Source organism: Henckelia pumila, chromosome 3 (genome assembly GCF_033568475.1).
Source record: "Henckelia pumila isolate YLH828 chromosome 3, ASM3356847v2, whole genome shotgun sequence".
Taxonomy (NCBI): Eukaryota; Viridiplantae; Streptophyta; class Magnoliopsida; order Lamiales; family Gesneriaceae; genus Henckelia; species Henckelia pumila.
In genome coordinates this window covers 70,729,485-70,749,015 of record NC_133122.1, presented here as the reverse complement: position 1 = coordinate 70,749,015, position 19,531 = coordinate 70,729,485, and the positions used below count along the sequence as shown (strand labels likewise).

The 19,531-nt window shown below is 33.0% G+C and overlaps 1 protein-coding gene across 1 annotated transcript; it reads left to right on the top strand.

Annotated features, from left to right (window-relative positions):
• Positions 1 to 17,753: 17,753 nt before the first annotated feature.
• LOC140892568 (spermidine hydroxycinnamoyl transferase-like) lies at positions 17,754 to 19,311 on the top strand. Its single transcript, XM_073301497.1, has one exon. The coding sequence runs from the start codon at positions 17,774 to 17,776 to the stop codon at positions 19,142 to 19,144; it is 1,371 nt and encodes a 456-aa protein (XP_073157598.1). The 5' UTR covers positions 17,754 to 17,773; the 3' UTR covers positions 19,145 to 19,311.
• Positions 19,312 to 19,531: the final 220 nt, after the last annotated feature.

Here is a 19,531-nt window from a genome sequence, read left to right as displayed (position 1 = left end):
CAAATACAGATGGAATTCGGGAGTTGAAGAAAATGTAGCCATTCAGCTATTTTTCGCAAAAAATGCCAAGACCCTGGAGAGAAATACTGATAAAAGAATATGTTCCAAGTAATCTTGATACATTGGCAAGACGCACCTCCTTTTTGAAAGGAAAATTGGCGGAATGGTGTCATATGGCAGCATTACAGAAGAACTATAAGAAAATAAGGGGTATTAACAAGCATACTCCTCTATCTTGTAGAGAAAATGATCTCCCTACGGCTATAGGAAATAAATCACAGGGATTTAAAAGGAAAAAATTCAAAAATAATCATTACAATAAAAGAATGAAAAGTTCTTGGAAACCAAGAACATTTTGGTCCAAACAAAAGGCCAGATCTTATAGATCAGGTAGAAGAAGTGGACCTACAAGAACATCCCTATCAACAAACTCATCACAAGGCTGGGGAAAAACACCATCTAGAAGAACTTTCAGAAGAACTCATACGAGAGCAAGTGAAAGTTTCAAGGATTGCAACTGCTGGACATGTGGAGCAAGAGGACATATATCTACAAACTGTCCAGAAAACGAGAAAAAGAGAGTTAAACTCTTTGAAGAAACACCAGATATGGATGATGCGGTTTTATTTCAAGATCTAGTCCAAGTATATCAATTTGAGGATATCCCCTCAGATGAAAGTATATACGAAGAAGAGATATTTTTTAGCCAAGATGAATCAGAATCAGAATCAGAATAAAGAAGAAGTGTTTCGACACGAAACACATGAGAGTTTGGCTGGATTTTTAGTCAAACCACGATATCTCATAATATGGTCCAAAGGATTATGAGAGAAAATCCAACATTACAGAAGTACCAAGGATTTTCGGCAGGACAAGTAGAGAGAGTCTTAGGCAACCTAGGGCTAAGACAAAGAATATATCATTTGATTTACAAAGTATCCAGAAGGAAAATGGCAATTCTGATGGAGTTAACAAGTAATCAAATAGAGATGCTATTAATTCCTTTTGAAGAAGTAAGAGAGGAATTGCAAAAGCTGAAAAGTGAGGTAGCAAGAACGATGTCTTGGATTCATATTGGAGCGATCCAAATAATTATCAAGGCAACTTTTAAAGAAGGAATAGATTCACCCATAGATATCGTAGTATGTGATAAAAAAATGGGGAATATCCAAGATGCTGTTCTGGGTACGATCTCAGGAAATCTATGTGCAGGAAAAATTGTAGGAGTTATTTATCCAAGAATAGCCTACAATTTAGCTGACAGAGACTTTAGTCGAGCCTTGACGTTGCATCAAAACTTCAAGGAAAAAAGATTAATGAAGGAAGATAATAGACCATATTCTATTACTTATCAAATTTCATATGCTCTTTCTAATACGCACCATTCTGAATTATTTATTAGAAATGAGTTTATTGAAATTCCAGAAATCTTTGGGAAAGTTGCTCAAGCAATATACCCGGAAAGAATCGAGTTTCCTTTAATTCAAGAAACAGACATTCAAATACAAGATAAATCGGTTCTATACAGAGATCTTAAAATAGAACCCCGAAGGTTATCTTTTCAAGGTGACCGAATGACAAGTAGAAGGTGGGAAAAATCTCCTGCTCAGGAAATTTCACTAGAAGAAAAGGATTTTTCAATAATAGGAAAACTTAGATCTCCAGAAGGATGGAAAGAAGTCAAAATAGTATTCGAAATTACAAGTCACCGGAACCAATTTCCTTGTAACTCGATTTACTATTTAGAGCAGCAGGTAACAGGAACTTAACAAGGATTAATAAATATTGGAGAATTGGAAGTTCAAATCTGTGGAATTCCAGGAAAAGAAGTGGATCAGCTCATTCTTGGCCTAGAGTTTCTGGAGGACCATAGACCATGGAAACGCCTTGAAAAAGTAATAGAGTTTATGGCAAAAGAAAAAACTTGGATGATTCAATAAGAATTCTACGAGATGGAAAACCAAGAGAATTGGATAAGAGACAATCCCTTAATCAGATTCGAAAACTCTGTTTACAAACAGAGGAAGAAGCAATTGTTAAAATTAGTAAGTCATGAACATGATTTACTAGAACGCATTGAAAAAGTGGAAATGAGTAACCATACTCTACCTTCTGAGGCCTTAGAAAAACTAAAGGTGAATAGTCTTAATCGGATTACTGAATTACAACACGGTCTGTTAGAAATGGCGGGGCCATTTAGTAATCCCTTTAAAAAATGACAACAAGTCCTTTCTCCATATACATTTCAATAGGGATGTTGTATGAACAATATAAGGCTGAATACTTTGCAGCTTATATTGACTCGGGAGCAGGAATTTGTACAGCAAAAAGAGGAGTCTTTCCTGAAGAATGTGAAGAAGAATTGCCAAAAATTGCTGGACGAGATTTCTCTCAAATAATTTTAATTTTTTGTAAAGGAATAAAACAAGCAGAGATCCTTATAGAAGGATCAGGTCAAACACCTTGGTACAAGGTAAAGACACCATCAATCTATTTTCATGATACATGAGCTGATATCCTGTTAGGAAATAACTTCTTACAAATGTTTAAGAAGTACACACAAGACAATGAGTCAAGAAGACTTATGTTTACTACAATTTGTGATCATAAAATTATCGTTCAACGACTCAAGGTTGCTTTTTATCGACAATTACCGATAATATTTCGCAGCCAGCGTGGTGATAAAGGACAACTTTTTCACCCAAAAATGAAATATCCAAGAAGGGTTGGAGAAACCAAGTTGAAAATAACAATAGAACAAGAACTCCAAACAGAGGATATGGAGCTTCTCAAAGTAACTCTAAATCACAGAGATATAGAGTTAGAAAATAAGGTATCCATTGAAGATGTCAAAAAGAGGCTCAAAGAAAGTTACAACGAGCATCCTTTGGCATGGTGGGATAGAAATCAACTCAAAGCCAGTCTTTCTCTAAAGGAAGGCAAAGAGTATGAATTCGTTAGATATAAGCCTATCCCAATGAACATAACAGATCAAAGGGATATGAGAATGATTATCAAGGAACATTTGGACCTTGGTCTAATCAAAGAAGGGGTTTCACCATATAGCAGCCCAGGTTTTCTGGTCAGAAATCATGGTGAAATAAAAAGAGGGAAACTCAGGTTAGTTATTAACTACCAAGGTATTAATAAAATCCTGGAGTTTGATGGGTACTTCATACCCAGTAGAGAACATCTAATTAGCTGTGTACGAAATGCTAGAGTGTTCTCAAAATTTGATTATAAGTCTGGATTTTACCAGATTCGAATGGAAGAAGGCAATAAGAAATTCACAGCATTCTCTATACCAAAAGGACATTATATCTGGGAAGTTATGCCTATGAGATTGGCTAATGCACCCCAAATATTTCAAAGAAAGATGGATAATCTTTTTAAAGATTATTTCAACTTCATGTTTGTTTATATTGATGATATTCTTATAGCATCAAAAAACATAGATGAACATATTAAACATTTAGAGATTTTCTCTAAAATTTGTACACAAGAAGGACTGGTTTTATCTGAAAAGAAAGCAGTCATAGCAACAAGGAAAATTGAATTCCTTGGAATTGAGATTGATGAAACTGGAATAATTCTACAACCCCATATTGTGGAAAAGGTAAAAAATTTTCCAGATAAACTCAAAAATGTAAAACAACTCCAAAGTTTTCTAGGAGTAGTTAATTTTGCAGGGATGTTCATAAACAATCTGGCAATATATAGAAAGGTGTTTAGTCCTTTTTTAAAAAAGAATGCAAGGTTTATATGGACCGATGAACATACTAAAGGGGTGAACCAATTAAAGGAGATATGTAAGAATCTCCCAAAAATGGCTATACCCGTGGATGAAGATGATCTGGTGTTATTTACAGATGCCAGTGACGAATGGTGGGCAGTAGTTCTTACTAAGATCACTCCGGATGGAGAAATACCATGCAGATACTGTAGCGGTCTTTTTTCAGAATCTGAGGCTATCAGATGACATATTAACGAAAAGGAATTTTATGCAGTTAAAAGGGCTTTCGAAAAGTGGCCATTATTTTTACTTGCTAAAAAATTCACTTTGATGGTTGATAACACTCAGGTAAAAGCTTTTCTAAAGAATAAGATTGAATCTAAACCTGAGAAGGCTAGGTTATTAAGATGGCAAGCTTTATGTCAAAATTATATTATTGATATTGTTATTATTAAATCTCATGAAAATATTCTTGCAGATTTCTTAACAAGAGATGGAAGGCAGTGACGTAGATTCCATCATGAAAATGCAGAGGCATCTCAGGGAACACATTGGGTTGCTTCAAACCGAGTTCAACCAGCTTGTCATAAGTGCCGATATGGCGGGCATGTTACAACAAGCTGATCGGATCAAAGTATCCAATCGAATCACAGGATTTATGCAAGCTCAAACTCAACTATGGGCTGCTATTCAAGGGCCAATTATGCGTGCCATAGAAAAACCACTGGTTTCTCAAAAACAAGAAATGTTAAAACCATTGGTTTTACAAGAACAAGAAATACAACCATCGGTTGTAAAACAATATGTTGAGGATTCTAATACTCAAGAAACAAGCGCTAATCTATCATCAGCTTTTGATGATCTAGATAAAGCAACAATTGATGAGGATAACTCATCAAGTCAATCCTCCTCCTCTGGGGTAAAAGAGGAAGAGATCAATCTTAGGCCCTACACTGACAAGGGCAAATCTAAGATTGATACTAACCCAGCTGTCATTTCTCCATTTCAGGTTTATCAACAAAGATGGGAGAAATTAAGTGCAAGAAGTGAAATCAACCCGATCGCTTGCAGGGTTGATGTTGCAGGAATATATCCAAGGGTTTGGCTAAAAAACAATGTCAATCCTAAGGATGTAAAACTATGGTATGAATTTGGGGCTCTAGCCTCAGTTTATACAACTTCACCAGGCTTCCAGGAAATATCATAACTACCAAAATGAATTCATGAAGCAGTCCAAGAAACATGGGCAAATAATGATCATTTGTCCAGAGGAGATGTGCTTGAGTTATACTTCTTTAGTGCAGCTCCAGAACCAACCGAGAAAGGATCACACGAGCCCTTTCATTTCATCAAGCTAAGGAGACCTGACATAAATAATAAAAAATTTATCAAGGATCCTATATCTGAAGAAATACCATTGGTGTCCACCTTTGGAAAAAATGAAATTTCAACTAGAAGGGCATGAGGTATTTGGGTTTGTCTCACCGAGATGGATAAGGTCAAGTTTCTGTTCAAATTTTATCAAAATTCTATGAACGGATCATTCCTGTTAAACACAATGACAGGAAAAACTACGGCTTTTGCGGAAAAACTCTTCGAAAAGAAGAGAAATTTTTGTGGAACAACAAGCTGCCGGGGAGTAAAGAAACATGACGAAAATTTTGTAACATGGCTCATATCGGAAGATGGTCAGAGAATATCTTCCCAGAATGTCCAAACCAGAAGAAGCCAGAATTCGAAAAAACCTTCAAACCCCGAACAGATCGAAAAGATTTTTCCGAGACAAGCAAAGGTGGACAGGGACCACCAAAACCGCGTTTTCCCAGGGGCCCACTGCAAAAGCAAAAGATGCCCCGACAACAATAAAGAAGACATGCGAGGAGAATAAATCCAAAAGAAAAAGTCAAGCATGTGACTCCTCCACTAGTAAAAGATGCCATCGGAAATGTGACTCCCACTAGAAAAAGATGTCATCAATAATGACATAAAAAATTTAAGACAGCTGTAAGATTTCCTGAAGTTTCTCGGTGAAACGAGTGAAACTTCGACTATAAATACAGGATTTTGAGGAAGCTGAAGACATCGATCATTTCCTTCAGTTTTTTTACAAATAAAACATAGTATTCTCTTTCTATTGTATTAAGTTTTTACTTTTATGTATTTCAAGAACAAGGCTACTATAAGTAGCTAAACTAGTTATCTTCTCCTCTTCAAAGAAGGTTGATTTATGTAATAATATGTTGTCTGAATAAATTTTCGAAGCTCTTCTCTATCATGTTATTTTATTTAAAAAATTAAGCTTTTACTATACGCCATAAGGTAGGAAACGAAATAGGCTGTGCTAGCTGCTGCTGAAGGAGTCTGTGTCAAGAACCATCGGTTGCGATCGCGTGGTTTGGTTGTGAGGAACAACCTGTAAAACCCGGTGGACATAACCCGACAACAGTGTGCTCAAAGAGGTATTCTGCTTTAATTTACTGACGGAAGCATGATGGGATTAAGCCTTTAAATTTTAAATAGGGAAAAAAAAAAGGTAGAATGGACATTATTTAGTTTTAAGGACAAATTCAAGAAACTATTTAATGAATCAGAGATATATTTGGAACATGAAAGGTGAAAGAGATATAATACGAAAAAATGAAAAAGATGTAGGGATATATTTAGGAATTATCCCTTAAATTTTATATTTTTTAATGAACTTTAATGAAACTAATCCAATCCAATTCAAATTATTAAAGGCAAGACGTTGCACCAGAAATACATGTGTTTTGTGCTAAGGATTTGAGATTAAAAAAAACAAATCTCATTGTTTAATTGGAAGTTAATTCAACATCAAATTTTGTATATGCAAATTTGAACATATATGAATCAATAAGAGATCAGACATATTATAAATTCAACGTAGGAAAAAATAGGTCGAAATTTATACTTCAAATCAAATTAAAGCACAATTAATTGCATTATACACGGTTAAAAAAACTGACTATAACCTAAAATTTAATTAATAATGTATAGAAATTTGCAATTCTAATATTACTTCCAACTTAAGATAAGATATCCCGCTCAAGAATCTAAGATTGGAATATAATTAAATCACCAGGTGTATAAAACAACGAAGAACACACAAGGATTCTTAATTAATTGTACGTATTATTTGTACTAGATATAATTAAATTTGCTGCTACCACAACAACTTTTTTTTATCCACCAACGCTCAAACCTTGTGAACACAATGCATTAATCAACATGATGTCCTTATATAGGCACGGACCAATGAACAATAACGATGAATATTGATGAATGATTAAAGCAGTGAAATCCAATCGAATCAATTTTATTCAATGAATACAGGGACCTATGGCAAAATTTGTAGTTGGACCGTGTATTTTATCCATTGATTGATTGATTAATATAATCATTTATTATTATACGCAGTAACTCATGCAAAAACAGGTAGTTGGACCGTTGGAGTGTGCATTTTATCTATTCATATTATAATTTATCATTAACTTATCTAGTACAATACATATTAATTAAGGACAAAGAACCGAAGATAATTTGTATTATTTGTACCATATATAATTAAAATTGCTGCTACAGCAACAACTCTTTTTTATCCACCAACGCTCAAACCTTGTGAACACAATGCATTAATCAACATGATGTCCTTATATATGCACGGACCAATGAACAATAACGATGAATATTGATGAATGATAAAAGCAGTGGAATCTAATCGAATTAATTTCATTCAATGAACATAGGGACCCATGGAAAAATGAGTAGTTGAACCGTGTATTTTATCCATTGATTGATTGATATAATCATTTATTTGTATACACATTAACCCAACCCAAAACAGGTAGTTAGACTGTTGGAGTGTGTATGTCATCTATTCATATTAAAATTTATCATTAACTTATCTGGTATAGTACATACTAATTAAGGACAAAGTACAAAAGCTAATTTGTATTATTTGTACCATTTATAATTATATTAAAATTGATGCTAGCGCAACAAAATTTTTTTTATCCTCTAACGCTCAAACCTTGTGAACACAATGCATTAATCAACATGATGTCCTTATATAGGCACGGAACAATGAAAAAAATAACGATGAATATTGATGAATGATTAAAGCAGTGGAATCCAATCGAATTAATTTCATTCAATGAACACGGGAACCCATGGAAAAATGAGTAATTGGACCGTGTATTTTATCAATTAATTGATTGATTGATGTAATCATTTATTATTATACATAGTAACCCAAGACAAAACAGGTAGTTGGACTGTTGGAGTGTGTATTTTATATATTCATATTATAATTTATCATTAACTTATTTAGTACAATACACACTAATTAAGGACAAATGACATAATCTAATTTTTATTATTTGTATCATATATAATTAAACATGTTGCTACCGCAACAACTTTTTTTTTTTTATCCACCAACGCTCAAATCTTGTGAACACAATGAATTAATCAACATGTTGTATTTATATAGGAACGGACCAATGAACAATTACGATGAATATTGATGAATGATAAAAGCAGTAGAATCCAATCGAATTAATGTCATTCAATGAACACAGGGACCCAAGGAAAAAATGAGTAGTTGGACTTTGTATTTTATCCATTGATTGATATAATCATTTATTATTATACATAGTAACCCAAGCCAAAACAGGTAGTTGGACCGTTGGAGTGTGTATTTTATCCATATAATTTATCATTAACTTATATAGTACATTACGCAATAATTAAGTACAAATTAAAGGACATAAACTAATTTGTATTATCTGTACCATTTATAATTAAACTTGCTGCTACCGCAACTTTTTTTTTATCCACCAACGCTCAAACCTTGTGAACACAATGCATTAATCAACATGATGTTCTTATATAGGCACGGACCAATGAACAATAACGATGAATATTGATGAATGATTAAAGCAGTGGAATCCAATCGAATCTGTAAGGCCCGAAAATATTCAATTATTAATTATGGAATTTGAGAATTAAATTCCATATTATGGGCTAATATTTATTTGAGAAGTTATGAAAATGATAGATTTAATTTCCGAGCTGAAAATATTTAATTTGAGAATTTACGGATTTTGAGAATTAAATTCCGAGAATTCTTAAATTAAAAGAATAAATATTCGATTTGAATATTTATGGGATTTAAGATTAAATTCCATGTTTCGGGAATTAACGAAGATCAATTTTGAAGATTTAACCTGATCAGGGAGTGATTTGCAATTATCGACGTTGCAAGGGCTAAAGTGCAAAAGGCCGGATTATTTAATTAATCCGAATTTAATTTATTTTAATCCGAGTATATTTAATTTGGGAATGTTTAGAGTTGTGATTTAAATTCTAATATTCTTAAATTATTTTGGATTGAAATTGAATTAAAACGAAGGCCGAGGACTGAATTGCAATTACTGAAGACTGGAGGGACTAAATTGCAATTTATGCAATATCTATCCAATCTCTATGATATGAATCAGAATTCTACGTGTTATGTAAAAAGGAATTCAGAAACAGAACAGAAGCCGAGATCATTGTCATATTCTTTTGATTTCTTCAATTTTCAAATCGCTGTAACTTTTGATCAGTTCGTCCGATTTCAATTCCGAAAGATGTTCTGGAATCCTTGCAACGAGGCCTTCGATTTGATGTAAGGTTTATGATGTCTTGAATAAGTTTTGAAATTCGAATATGGGCAGAAATCAGAAGTTGATTTGTTTGATCATGTTATCGATATTCTAGCGTTGTATATTCGAAACCGAATTGAATCTTGAGTATTGAATGAAATTCATATGATAACCAGCATAGATTTCGACTTGTGTAGCATCTGATTATGCTGGTAATTAGCTGGTGTTGATGATATATAATGATATGAAGATATACAATTTGTTGGAAGAGTTGAAAATGGTTTCGATATGTCGTCGGTTACCGATTTTTAATCGCTACGCCGTCGATTCGTGTTTTGAGACAAGTTTGATAGATGATTTTTGAGATAAGATATTCTTTGATATGTTTATGATAATATCTGTTGGTTGGAAGAGTTGAATGACAATGAACGGATATGAAAAGCCGTATGAATGGAATTGAAATTAGAAATAAATTCGATACCGTAATGATTTCCGATTGTCAATCGCTACGATGCTTGGTTATGTTTTGAAATCATACGGATAGTCTATGATTGAGCTAATGATCTTGGAATTGTATACTGATTTTGTTAGATGCAATCTGTATATTTCAGACGTGCTACGAGCTCAATCAACTCAAGAGGTCGAGTTGTGAACCGAGGAAGTTCGCTTGAGGTTGAAATGAATTTGATTGAAGATGTGTTGATGATTTCGACTCGATTCTGAAAAGAATGAATTTAACGAAGATTGATGTACATGTTTTGAGGTTGAAGAATTCAGAACAGACGAAATACAAAGGTAAAAGTGGACTATTATTTGATTGGGATTACAAATCGAGATGGTTTGTATCGAGTTCTCTTAAATCACATACTTGTTTGCTTAATTGCTCTTATGTGCTTTCATTTGAGTTGTTGAATAAGTTTGTGATGTTATGAATGCCTTGATAATGATATATGTTGCATTCATCTTGAAGACTTATTCCTTGATTTTGAAATGAACGAAAACGTTCGAATAGACGATTTGAGGAATCATATATGTATGGCCTGGGTGGTTGTTTTAGCCTAGCGTCTGATTTGCATATATGATTGCTTCAAAGTCTAGAGAAAAAAGATAAGTAACCCCACCTCGAGCGGGAGAGTCGGTGGATTAGTTATGATATCTACTTCTCGGGATCCCAACCGACGAATGATGAAATGAACCTTGGTTTGAAAACATGCATTGTATTTACTTTTATATCATGATCTTGATATATGTTTGATATGCATGTTTAGTTGCTTTTACTGGGAAATATATTTCTCACCGGAGTTATCCGGCTATTGTTATGTTGTATGTGTCATGGCAATAGGAGGAAATGGAGCAGAATAAAGGCAATCTTGAAGAACAAGGGTTGAAGAGATATAGCGTGATGATCCGAGTTAGATGGTTGAGTGAGCTGTCATGTTGTAGAGTTGAATTCTAAACATGAGCATGTTTTAGATACTTGTATCAAGACTTGTAAATGATCTAGTTGTTGTCTTGTTGATGTTTATAGGATTTGAGATTTGATGTAAATCCTTAAAACACCATGAAGTATCTTGATCTTGTTATATAGCAATGTGTCTTGCATATTTTGGAAAATCTTGATTATTATGATTGTAAGGCTTGTGATGATCTAATGGTATCCATTGTATAGCATGTTAGAATGCATGTTAGATGTTGTTATGGATTAGATCATGAATAAATCCTTGTTTGAGTTGATCTTGGATGGAAATACTTGAAGAACTATTTTGACAGCAGCTGAGCATTTTTTTCTGGTGCCGTGGCCGGCGCACGGGCGAGCTACTGCTCGCGCGCGCGCGAGCCAGCCCATGGAGCCTCGGGCTCGTTGAACTGCGCGCGCGCGAGGGGTGATGCCCGCGCGTGCGCAAGGCAATCCATTTTAAAAAAAAAAATTTTTTTTTACTCTTTTGTTTAGACATTGTTTCTTGTCTATTATTGGACATTTGATTAAATGAGAGATTAGAACTCGGATCGTCATAGAATCAATTTCATTTAATGAACAGAGTGACCCATGGAAAAATGGTTAGTTGGATCGTGTATTTTATCCATTGATTGATTGATTGATATAATCATTTATTATTAATATACACAATAATCCAAACCAAAACAGGTAGTTGGATTGTTGGAGTGTGTATTTTATCTATTCATATTATAATTTATTATTAACTTATCTAGTACAATACACACTAATTAAGGACAAATGATAGAAGCTAATTAATTTGTATTATTTGTACCATATATAATTAAACTTGCTGCTACCGCCAAAACTTTTTTTTTTTATCCACCAACGCTCAAATCTTGTGAACACAATTCTTTAATCAGCATGATGTCCTTATACAGGCACGAACCAATTAACAATAACGATTAATATTGATGAATGATTAAAGCAGTGGAATCCAATCGAATTAATTTCATTCAATGAACACAGTGACCCATGGAAAAATGGGTAGTTGGACCGTGTATTTTATCCATTGATTGGTTGATTAATATAATCATTTATTATTATACACAGTAACCTAAGCCAAAAAAGATAGTTGGACCGTTGGAGTGTGTATGTTATCTATTCATATTATAATTTATCATCAACTTATCTAGTACAGTACACACTAATTAAGTACAAAGGACAGAAACGTCATTTCACAATTCTAAACATTCATGCTTTTATAAAAGTAAAAGTAAAAGTAATATAATAATAATAATAATAATAATAATAATAATAAAAATAAAAAGATAGATAGATAGATAGATAGATAGATAGATTAATATATATAAATATTATCATCTCTTTAAATTATTAGTGGATTTTATGTTTAATGTGTTATAAGTTTTGACCAAGTAAAGAACAATAAATTCTAGTAAGATAATTCACAAAGTCAGGGGCAAAACTAGAATTATGTGATAGGGAAAACTAAAATATAAATTAATAAATTTTTAGTGAATTAATCAACGATATATGTTGGGTGTAATAATTGTGTTTGCTGGGTAGAGCAATCGAAATGTGGCGTTTGATCTATTGTGCGGTTGAAAAGATTTGAGTTCACCGTTTTCACGAGCTATATATTTTGGTAAATCGATAAGAGTTCAATCCAATAATTAGTCTCATAGTCAGGTTAGGAGTTTAATTCCCATTTATTGCAAAGAGTGCAATTATTGAGAGAGAGATTATTGGTTACAATAATTGTCCATGCTCGGTAGAGCATTGAAACGTGATGCTTAAGCTGTTGTATGATTTAAAATTTTTGATTTGCGTCATTATCAATAGCTATAGATTTTGTTAAAACAACAATCGCTCCGTCCAATAGTTAAGATGCATAATAAATCTTATATCATAATATATGAAATTTCAACCTTATAAATGAAATAAGTCAAACATATATGAAATATAAAATATTAGACTACATATACAATCAAGTGATTTTAATGAAATTATGCTTTATTCTACGTGGTTTGCTATCATACTCATCGAATATGAGTTCAACATATATTAAATTAGCAAACTAACGACATGTTACTAATCGAATAACTAAATATTCTTAAATTTTCTAATTACTTTTTTATCTTGATAATTTATTTCATTTGATATTTCACTTACAAGACATTATTATTAAAATTTAAGGCAGTGGAAAATATTCCAAAAATGTTCATAAGGAATCAATCACTAAATAATACGTAAAAAAAATTTATCAACATACTATATTGAAAACTTTATAATTAATTAAGCACATATATTAAAAAAATTATAATTAATTAAGAAAAAATCATTTACAATTATCATATTTAATCATTTGAACTAACACCATTTGTTCTTAAGATTTTCGTCACAATTCTATGTCAGCATGTTAATCTTTAAATCTTAATTATGATGTATATTTTAGTTTCTAAATAGTTCTTAAATAATGATTCAATGCATTTATTTTGATACTTAAATATTAATATTTTGAAATATATTAATTTTAGATGAATATTGTATGCGTGCAACACATTTAATTATGATTATAAAAGTTAAAAAAACTCTAAAACATGAATTTATATTAGATAAGAGAAAAAAAGTATACAATTAAACAAAACCACAAAATAAAAACTAAATAATTGTCTCTTACCTATAACTTGCTAATATTGAATCCTGGAGATTGAAAATTGGCAAATGTGGAAGGCTTTATTTAGTTAAAAAAATTCAAAATCTAACGTTTGAATGAGCTACAATGGCTCACTACAAAGTTAGTGGAGTAAAAAATACAACACAAAGTCGACTAAGAAAACTATTAAATTAGTTAAGCTGAATATAAACCTCAAATATACAACTATCTCACTTGGTGTAAAGAGTTCACTCACCTCATGTTGCATCACTACTGAAAGGATCTTTTTGGGTGTATCAACTACACTGATATCACTTGATAGAATCGATTTTTAATTTGGGGGTCGCTACTCTCTGAAACTGCTCAATAGGGGAATGCTAACTTTCCAAGCTCAAGTTGTTGTAGTATTTGACACTTGAATTTACTAAGTTGAGTTCAGTTGAGGTTAGTATACTGAACCGCTTTCCTTCTCGCGTGTCTATGTTAATCAACAAACCTTAACTAAGTGCAGAATGAGGTCGACTAACAGATTGAACTTGTTTAAGGTGGCTCGAAAGATTGCATGTGAGTGTTTGACAGAAACTAAAAACCACAAGAATTTGTTTATAGATGTTTGGAACTAAATCTCCTGCATCACCTCTTCTTCCACCTCGAAAGGATTCACTCTAGAAGACATTGAATATTACAACACTTTTCAATAACTCATTCCAAGACTAGGACTTATCACACAGCCTATCCCAGAACTCCTAGACTCAAGAACTCAGCCCTCGACTGATTCATGTTACAACAAGATTTGTAATATCTCAACTGATAAATTAATACAACACTTATATTACAACTCAATACTTAGCACAATGTAATCCTCACAGATCTGGTGCACTGATATGCATGATTGTTTTTTTCGGCTTTTTGATGTATTCTTTGAAGTAAACTTTGAATTCCTCTACTGAATATGTGTAGGTAAACTAAAAGTGTTCAGTTTACCCCTTGATAGCTTGAATGTATTTGCGAGTTCTTTTCTATGGAGCCGGATGCTTCTTCAAGCATCTCTTGGTGTCTATTTATACTCGGATTTATAACGACTCTTTTAATTCAAATTGAGGCTGTTAACTTGTCTTGTCTGCTACCTCGAACATTTTCTGACACCAAGGTACACAGTTGTGTTTCGTGGTTTGCAGCGTCAGCTATGTACGAAAGATCTTATCCATAAGTGCAAGACTGATGAAGTGTGTTCTGTTTTGATCACGCAGTCTTTGGATGGTTTCAGTCTTGCTATCATTCAGTCTTGGTAATACGGTTTGGAATTGTTGAAGCAGTTTGGTTCGCCAAAATATTTTGGCTCTGAGATATTGATTCAGTTTAGCTCAATAAACTGAATGCAGTTTACCAAGTGAATTCATTTTGATTGCCTTGACCGATTGATGGTTTCAGTTTGGCTTTGGTCAATAGTCAGCTCAGTTTGCCTATTTCAGTTCGGCTTCGAAGCCTGTCCAATCTACGTCTTTAGATTTTCTTCAGTTTAGCTCATGGAAAAGTGCAGTTTACGTCTGAATTTTGCTCCTGTAGTTTTTCCAACATCAAAACCACATATGTTCCAAAAATTTCCCCCCTTTTTTGTGTTGGCAAATCTCTTGACATGTATCTTTCATATTCAAGCATTGAAAATCCTTCGAGTGCATTGATTGTAACAAGACTTGACTACTTCTCAGTTCTTCTTTTTGAACGAGTGTTTTTAGCTTCGTTTGGTCAATCTTTTCAAAAATTGCTACAAATTTTCTCTTTATGGGTGATGTCTCACTGCTCCATATGTTTGAACCAAGATTGAATGCGTCAACTACCTCGACTGATGTTCTTCTATATGCCATTTGTTGTTGACTCACTTTATATAATCCCAATGATGATTGGTTTTGCCTTGACTGGTAACACTTGTACAAATTTGGTTTGCTCAGTCTATCTTCTTGAGTTTGGGGTGCAAAACTGCTTTATCAGTTGGCTTACTGCAACACGACTTCGTTCCCGCTCAAATAATGACTTCACTATAAGAGTTATGTTGGGAAACGTGTTGTATCTTCGTATTCTCAAGAGTATGTTTATGGGAAAACGTGAGCATGTTTATGAATTTTCGTATGCTTATGGTATGTCAATAAAAAGATATATATATATATATATTTCCTAAATTTGAGAAACATATCAAACAATGGAAAATACACATTCAGCTCAAGTGAGTTTGGAAGAAATAAAGAAGAGATACGAGAGCATTGTTTCTAAGAAAACAAAGTCTTTGTATTGGTGTCATCAAACGGACTAAAACAACTATTAAATGGGTCTCAACTTTTATATAATAGTATATATTATTATTATTTTTAAAATATTCAATATTATCGCTATCTATATTTTGAAATTCAATCATATCTTATTTTTATTTTAAATGTCTTTACTATTTTTGGAGTTCTGGGATAGGCTGTGTGTGCATGTCCTAGTCTTGAATCGAGATTTTACAAATTGTATAGAGAAAAATTTTATAGATAATATGTAGAAGTAAAATATTAAAATAATACGTTTCTAAAAAGTAGGGGTTCAACAATTTTTTTTTAAAAAAATATTATAAGATGTCAAACAACTATTTCAAGAGTTTATAAATTGTTTTTAAACAAAATATGTCAGACAAATTTAAAGAGTTTATATGCTCTACCAAACACTATATATTTAACTACAATGGATTTTAAATGATTGCAATATTCTAAAGATTTGAATTCCGTCGTGATTAGCTCAATTATAGTGTAAATAAATATAAAGATGAATTTGAATTTAATTTTTTTGTGTGTGTAAGTTATCTAAATAATGAAGATACATTTAAATACATATATTTCAAATGCTCTTTTCATCCAAACTCAATCTTAATTTATTTGTATTTTAATTATGTATTCAAACACACATAATTACTAATTTTTACCACTAATTAAATTAAAATAACATCTCGTGTATCGCACGGGTGGAATGCTAGTTTATAATAGTAATAGAATATATAATAGATAGATTAAGGGCAAAAATATATTACATTATGAAACCTTTTTTTTTTTTAAGTATTCATATACTATCTTGTAAGATTAATAAAAAATTAATGTACATTAAATAAGTTAAGTATATTTTGTCGGTAACTCAAATAAGAAAATGAGACAATAATAAATAGTAGATATACAATATGAAGTCATGAAAAACAGAAAAATAGTGTGTAAAAAACAAAAATATTTAAGTTAATCCACAATCGTTACTCATATATTTATAATAGTAATATAATAGATAGATAAATGGAAAAAATAAAGTACGATGTTAATTTTTTTTAATTTTATTTTAAGCATACACATACTATCTTGTAAGATAAGAAATTAATAGTATTATTATTATTAATATTATTGGTATTTCACGTACTTGTTGATATGTGAATTATGTAATCGAATAAAATAAATTAGAAACCATGGTTGAAAAAGATTTTAAAATATTAATTATTTTAATTTTTTATTTGAAAGAGTGCATGATATAATTTTTAAATAAATAAGTTAATTAAAGAGTCACATAAATAAATAATTGTGAAAAAAAAACACATTGAATATGTAATAATGAAAAAGTATTTAAAAGAGTGCATGATATAATTTTTAAATAATAAGTTAATTGAAGAGTCACATAAATAAATAATTGAGAAGAAACACATTAAATAATAAAAATAATAATAATAATAATAATATCGGAAAATAGTTGGAACAATTGATGGGAGAATTAAGAGGGTTGCATTTTTTGTTATTTCATGCTACATGTACAATTAGGCTTACACATTGGGTTACAAACTTCATTTAAAATTACAAAACTATCCTACATACATTTTAAAAAGATTTTTATTTTTCAACTTAAGTGAAGAGATAATATTGTAATTTAAAATGGAATTTGTAACCCAATACATATAGCATTTTCTTTTTTTGTTAACTAACGACTGTCTCTGTCTAATTAAAATTTTGAAGGGCAAACGAAGGAAATTAAAGCGGAGGGGCACATGAAAAAGCGACTGTTAGTGTGGAAAGTGTGACTATAGTTGAAGCTGGAAGTCATGGAAAGCTCATTCCATCCATTGATGGTAACTAAACTCATCACACGTTCAAAACCCAATTTTAGTTACCTAAAAACAAGTTCACGAGACAAATATGCCACAAACTTCTCCTTTATTTAAATGCCACACAATCTATCAGAAGATCCCATCCACTGTCAATATCATGATGAGAGTTGTGTTGATTAGATCTTGCCTGGTCCAGCCAGCAGAGCCAACATGGAATGGCCCTATGCCCTTAACGGAATTCGACCAAACCGGTTCTCTTTCTCACATCCCAACAACATACATTTACCGGCCCTCTGGAACTTGGCTCACACAAAAAGACGCCATTTTCACAACCCTCAAAACCTCTTTGAGCAGAATCTTGGTGCATTTCTACCCATTGGCAGGTCGTTTGCGATGCTTAGATGGAGCTCGGTTCTTGCTCGAGTGCAACGGGAAGGGTGTTCAGCTTATACAAGCAGAGGCCGATGCTGACTTAGATATCCTCGGTGATTTCACTCCATCTCCCCATTTTTATCACCTTATTCCTCCAATCAACTACCAAGCCCCTATTGAAGAAACCCCCTTGGTCATTGTGCAGCTAACTAAATTCAAGTGTGGTGGGATTGCTCTAAACTTCAGTATATCCCATGCTGTGGCTGATGGCCAAAGCGCCCTTCATTTTATCACAGAATGGGCTAACCTGGCACGCGGAGATTCTTTACGCAATCCACCTTTTCTTGATAGGAAATTGTTACGAGCTAGGGATCGACCTCCATCTGCACAAGTACCGTGCTTCGTTCACGAGCAGTTTGATCCTCCTCCACTTGTGATCGGCCATCCAAACTGTGAAAACGAGAGGAAAAAGGAAACCACTGTTGCCATGTTGAAGCTTACAAAAATCCAAGTTGAAATGCTCAAGAATGAAGCTAACAGAACGAGGCCATTGAATGAATTAGGTGACCGTGGCTTTACACGATATGAGGTCATAGCAGCACACATATGGAGGTGTGCATGCAGGGCTCGTGGGCACCTATATGAGCAGCGGACCGGATTGGGAGTCTGTTTAGATATACGCAATCGAGTTCAACCACCGTTGCCTGAAAAGTACTTTGGCAATGGAATAATCGATGTGGTTGCCACTGGTCTCTCGGGGGATCTTGTAACAAGACCATCAAGCTATGCTGCAAGCAGAATAAGGGAAGCAATAAATAGGGTGTCGAGCGAGTTTGTGTATTCCACTCTTGATCACTTGAAAAATCTTAAAGATTTTTCAGGATTGCAAGATATATATGACGTGAAAACAAATCAAGGGCCATTTTATGGGAATCCAAATCTAGGGGTAGTAAGCTGGCTGGCACTTCCACTCTATGGCACTGACTTTGGTTGGGGGAAGGAAATATTTATGGGCCCCGGAAATCATGATTGTGATGGTGATTCTTTGATCTTACCAGGGCGTGATGGGGATGGTTCTATTGTTGTTGCACTATGCCTGCAAGCTGCTTGCATGGAAGATTTCCAAAAATTCTTCTACCAAGATTTTAGAAACTAGCTAGGAATTGGCACTATATATATATGATTGGGAATTTAAGTTAAATAATGATAACTTCCTGTAATCATCATGCACTTTCAACACCTATGTATGGCGACCCTAGCGTTTAGTGTTTGTAAATGTTTTATCAATAAGCCATGCAAGAAAGTACTGATCATTTAAGTTTATGCTGTTCTTCTACGCAACAGTTGACCAATTAATTAATATAACAAACAAGTTTAGCTTCATTCAATCTCAACCTGTGCAACCTAAATTCAATACCACAAACCAAAAATGCAGCACAATAAAATAAGCTCATTTATCACACATGCATTTATCCATGTTGCAAGGGATTAAAAACAATAGAACACATCATCACATTCACAAAATGAGTCAATTTTGATGACC

Excerpts from the sequence above, each read along its gene's own strand:
- LOC140892568 (XM_073301497.1), top strand. The coding sequence starts at position 17,774 with ATGATGAGAGTTGTGTTGATTAGATCTTGCCTGGTCCAGCCAGCAGAG.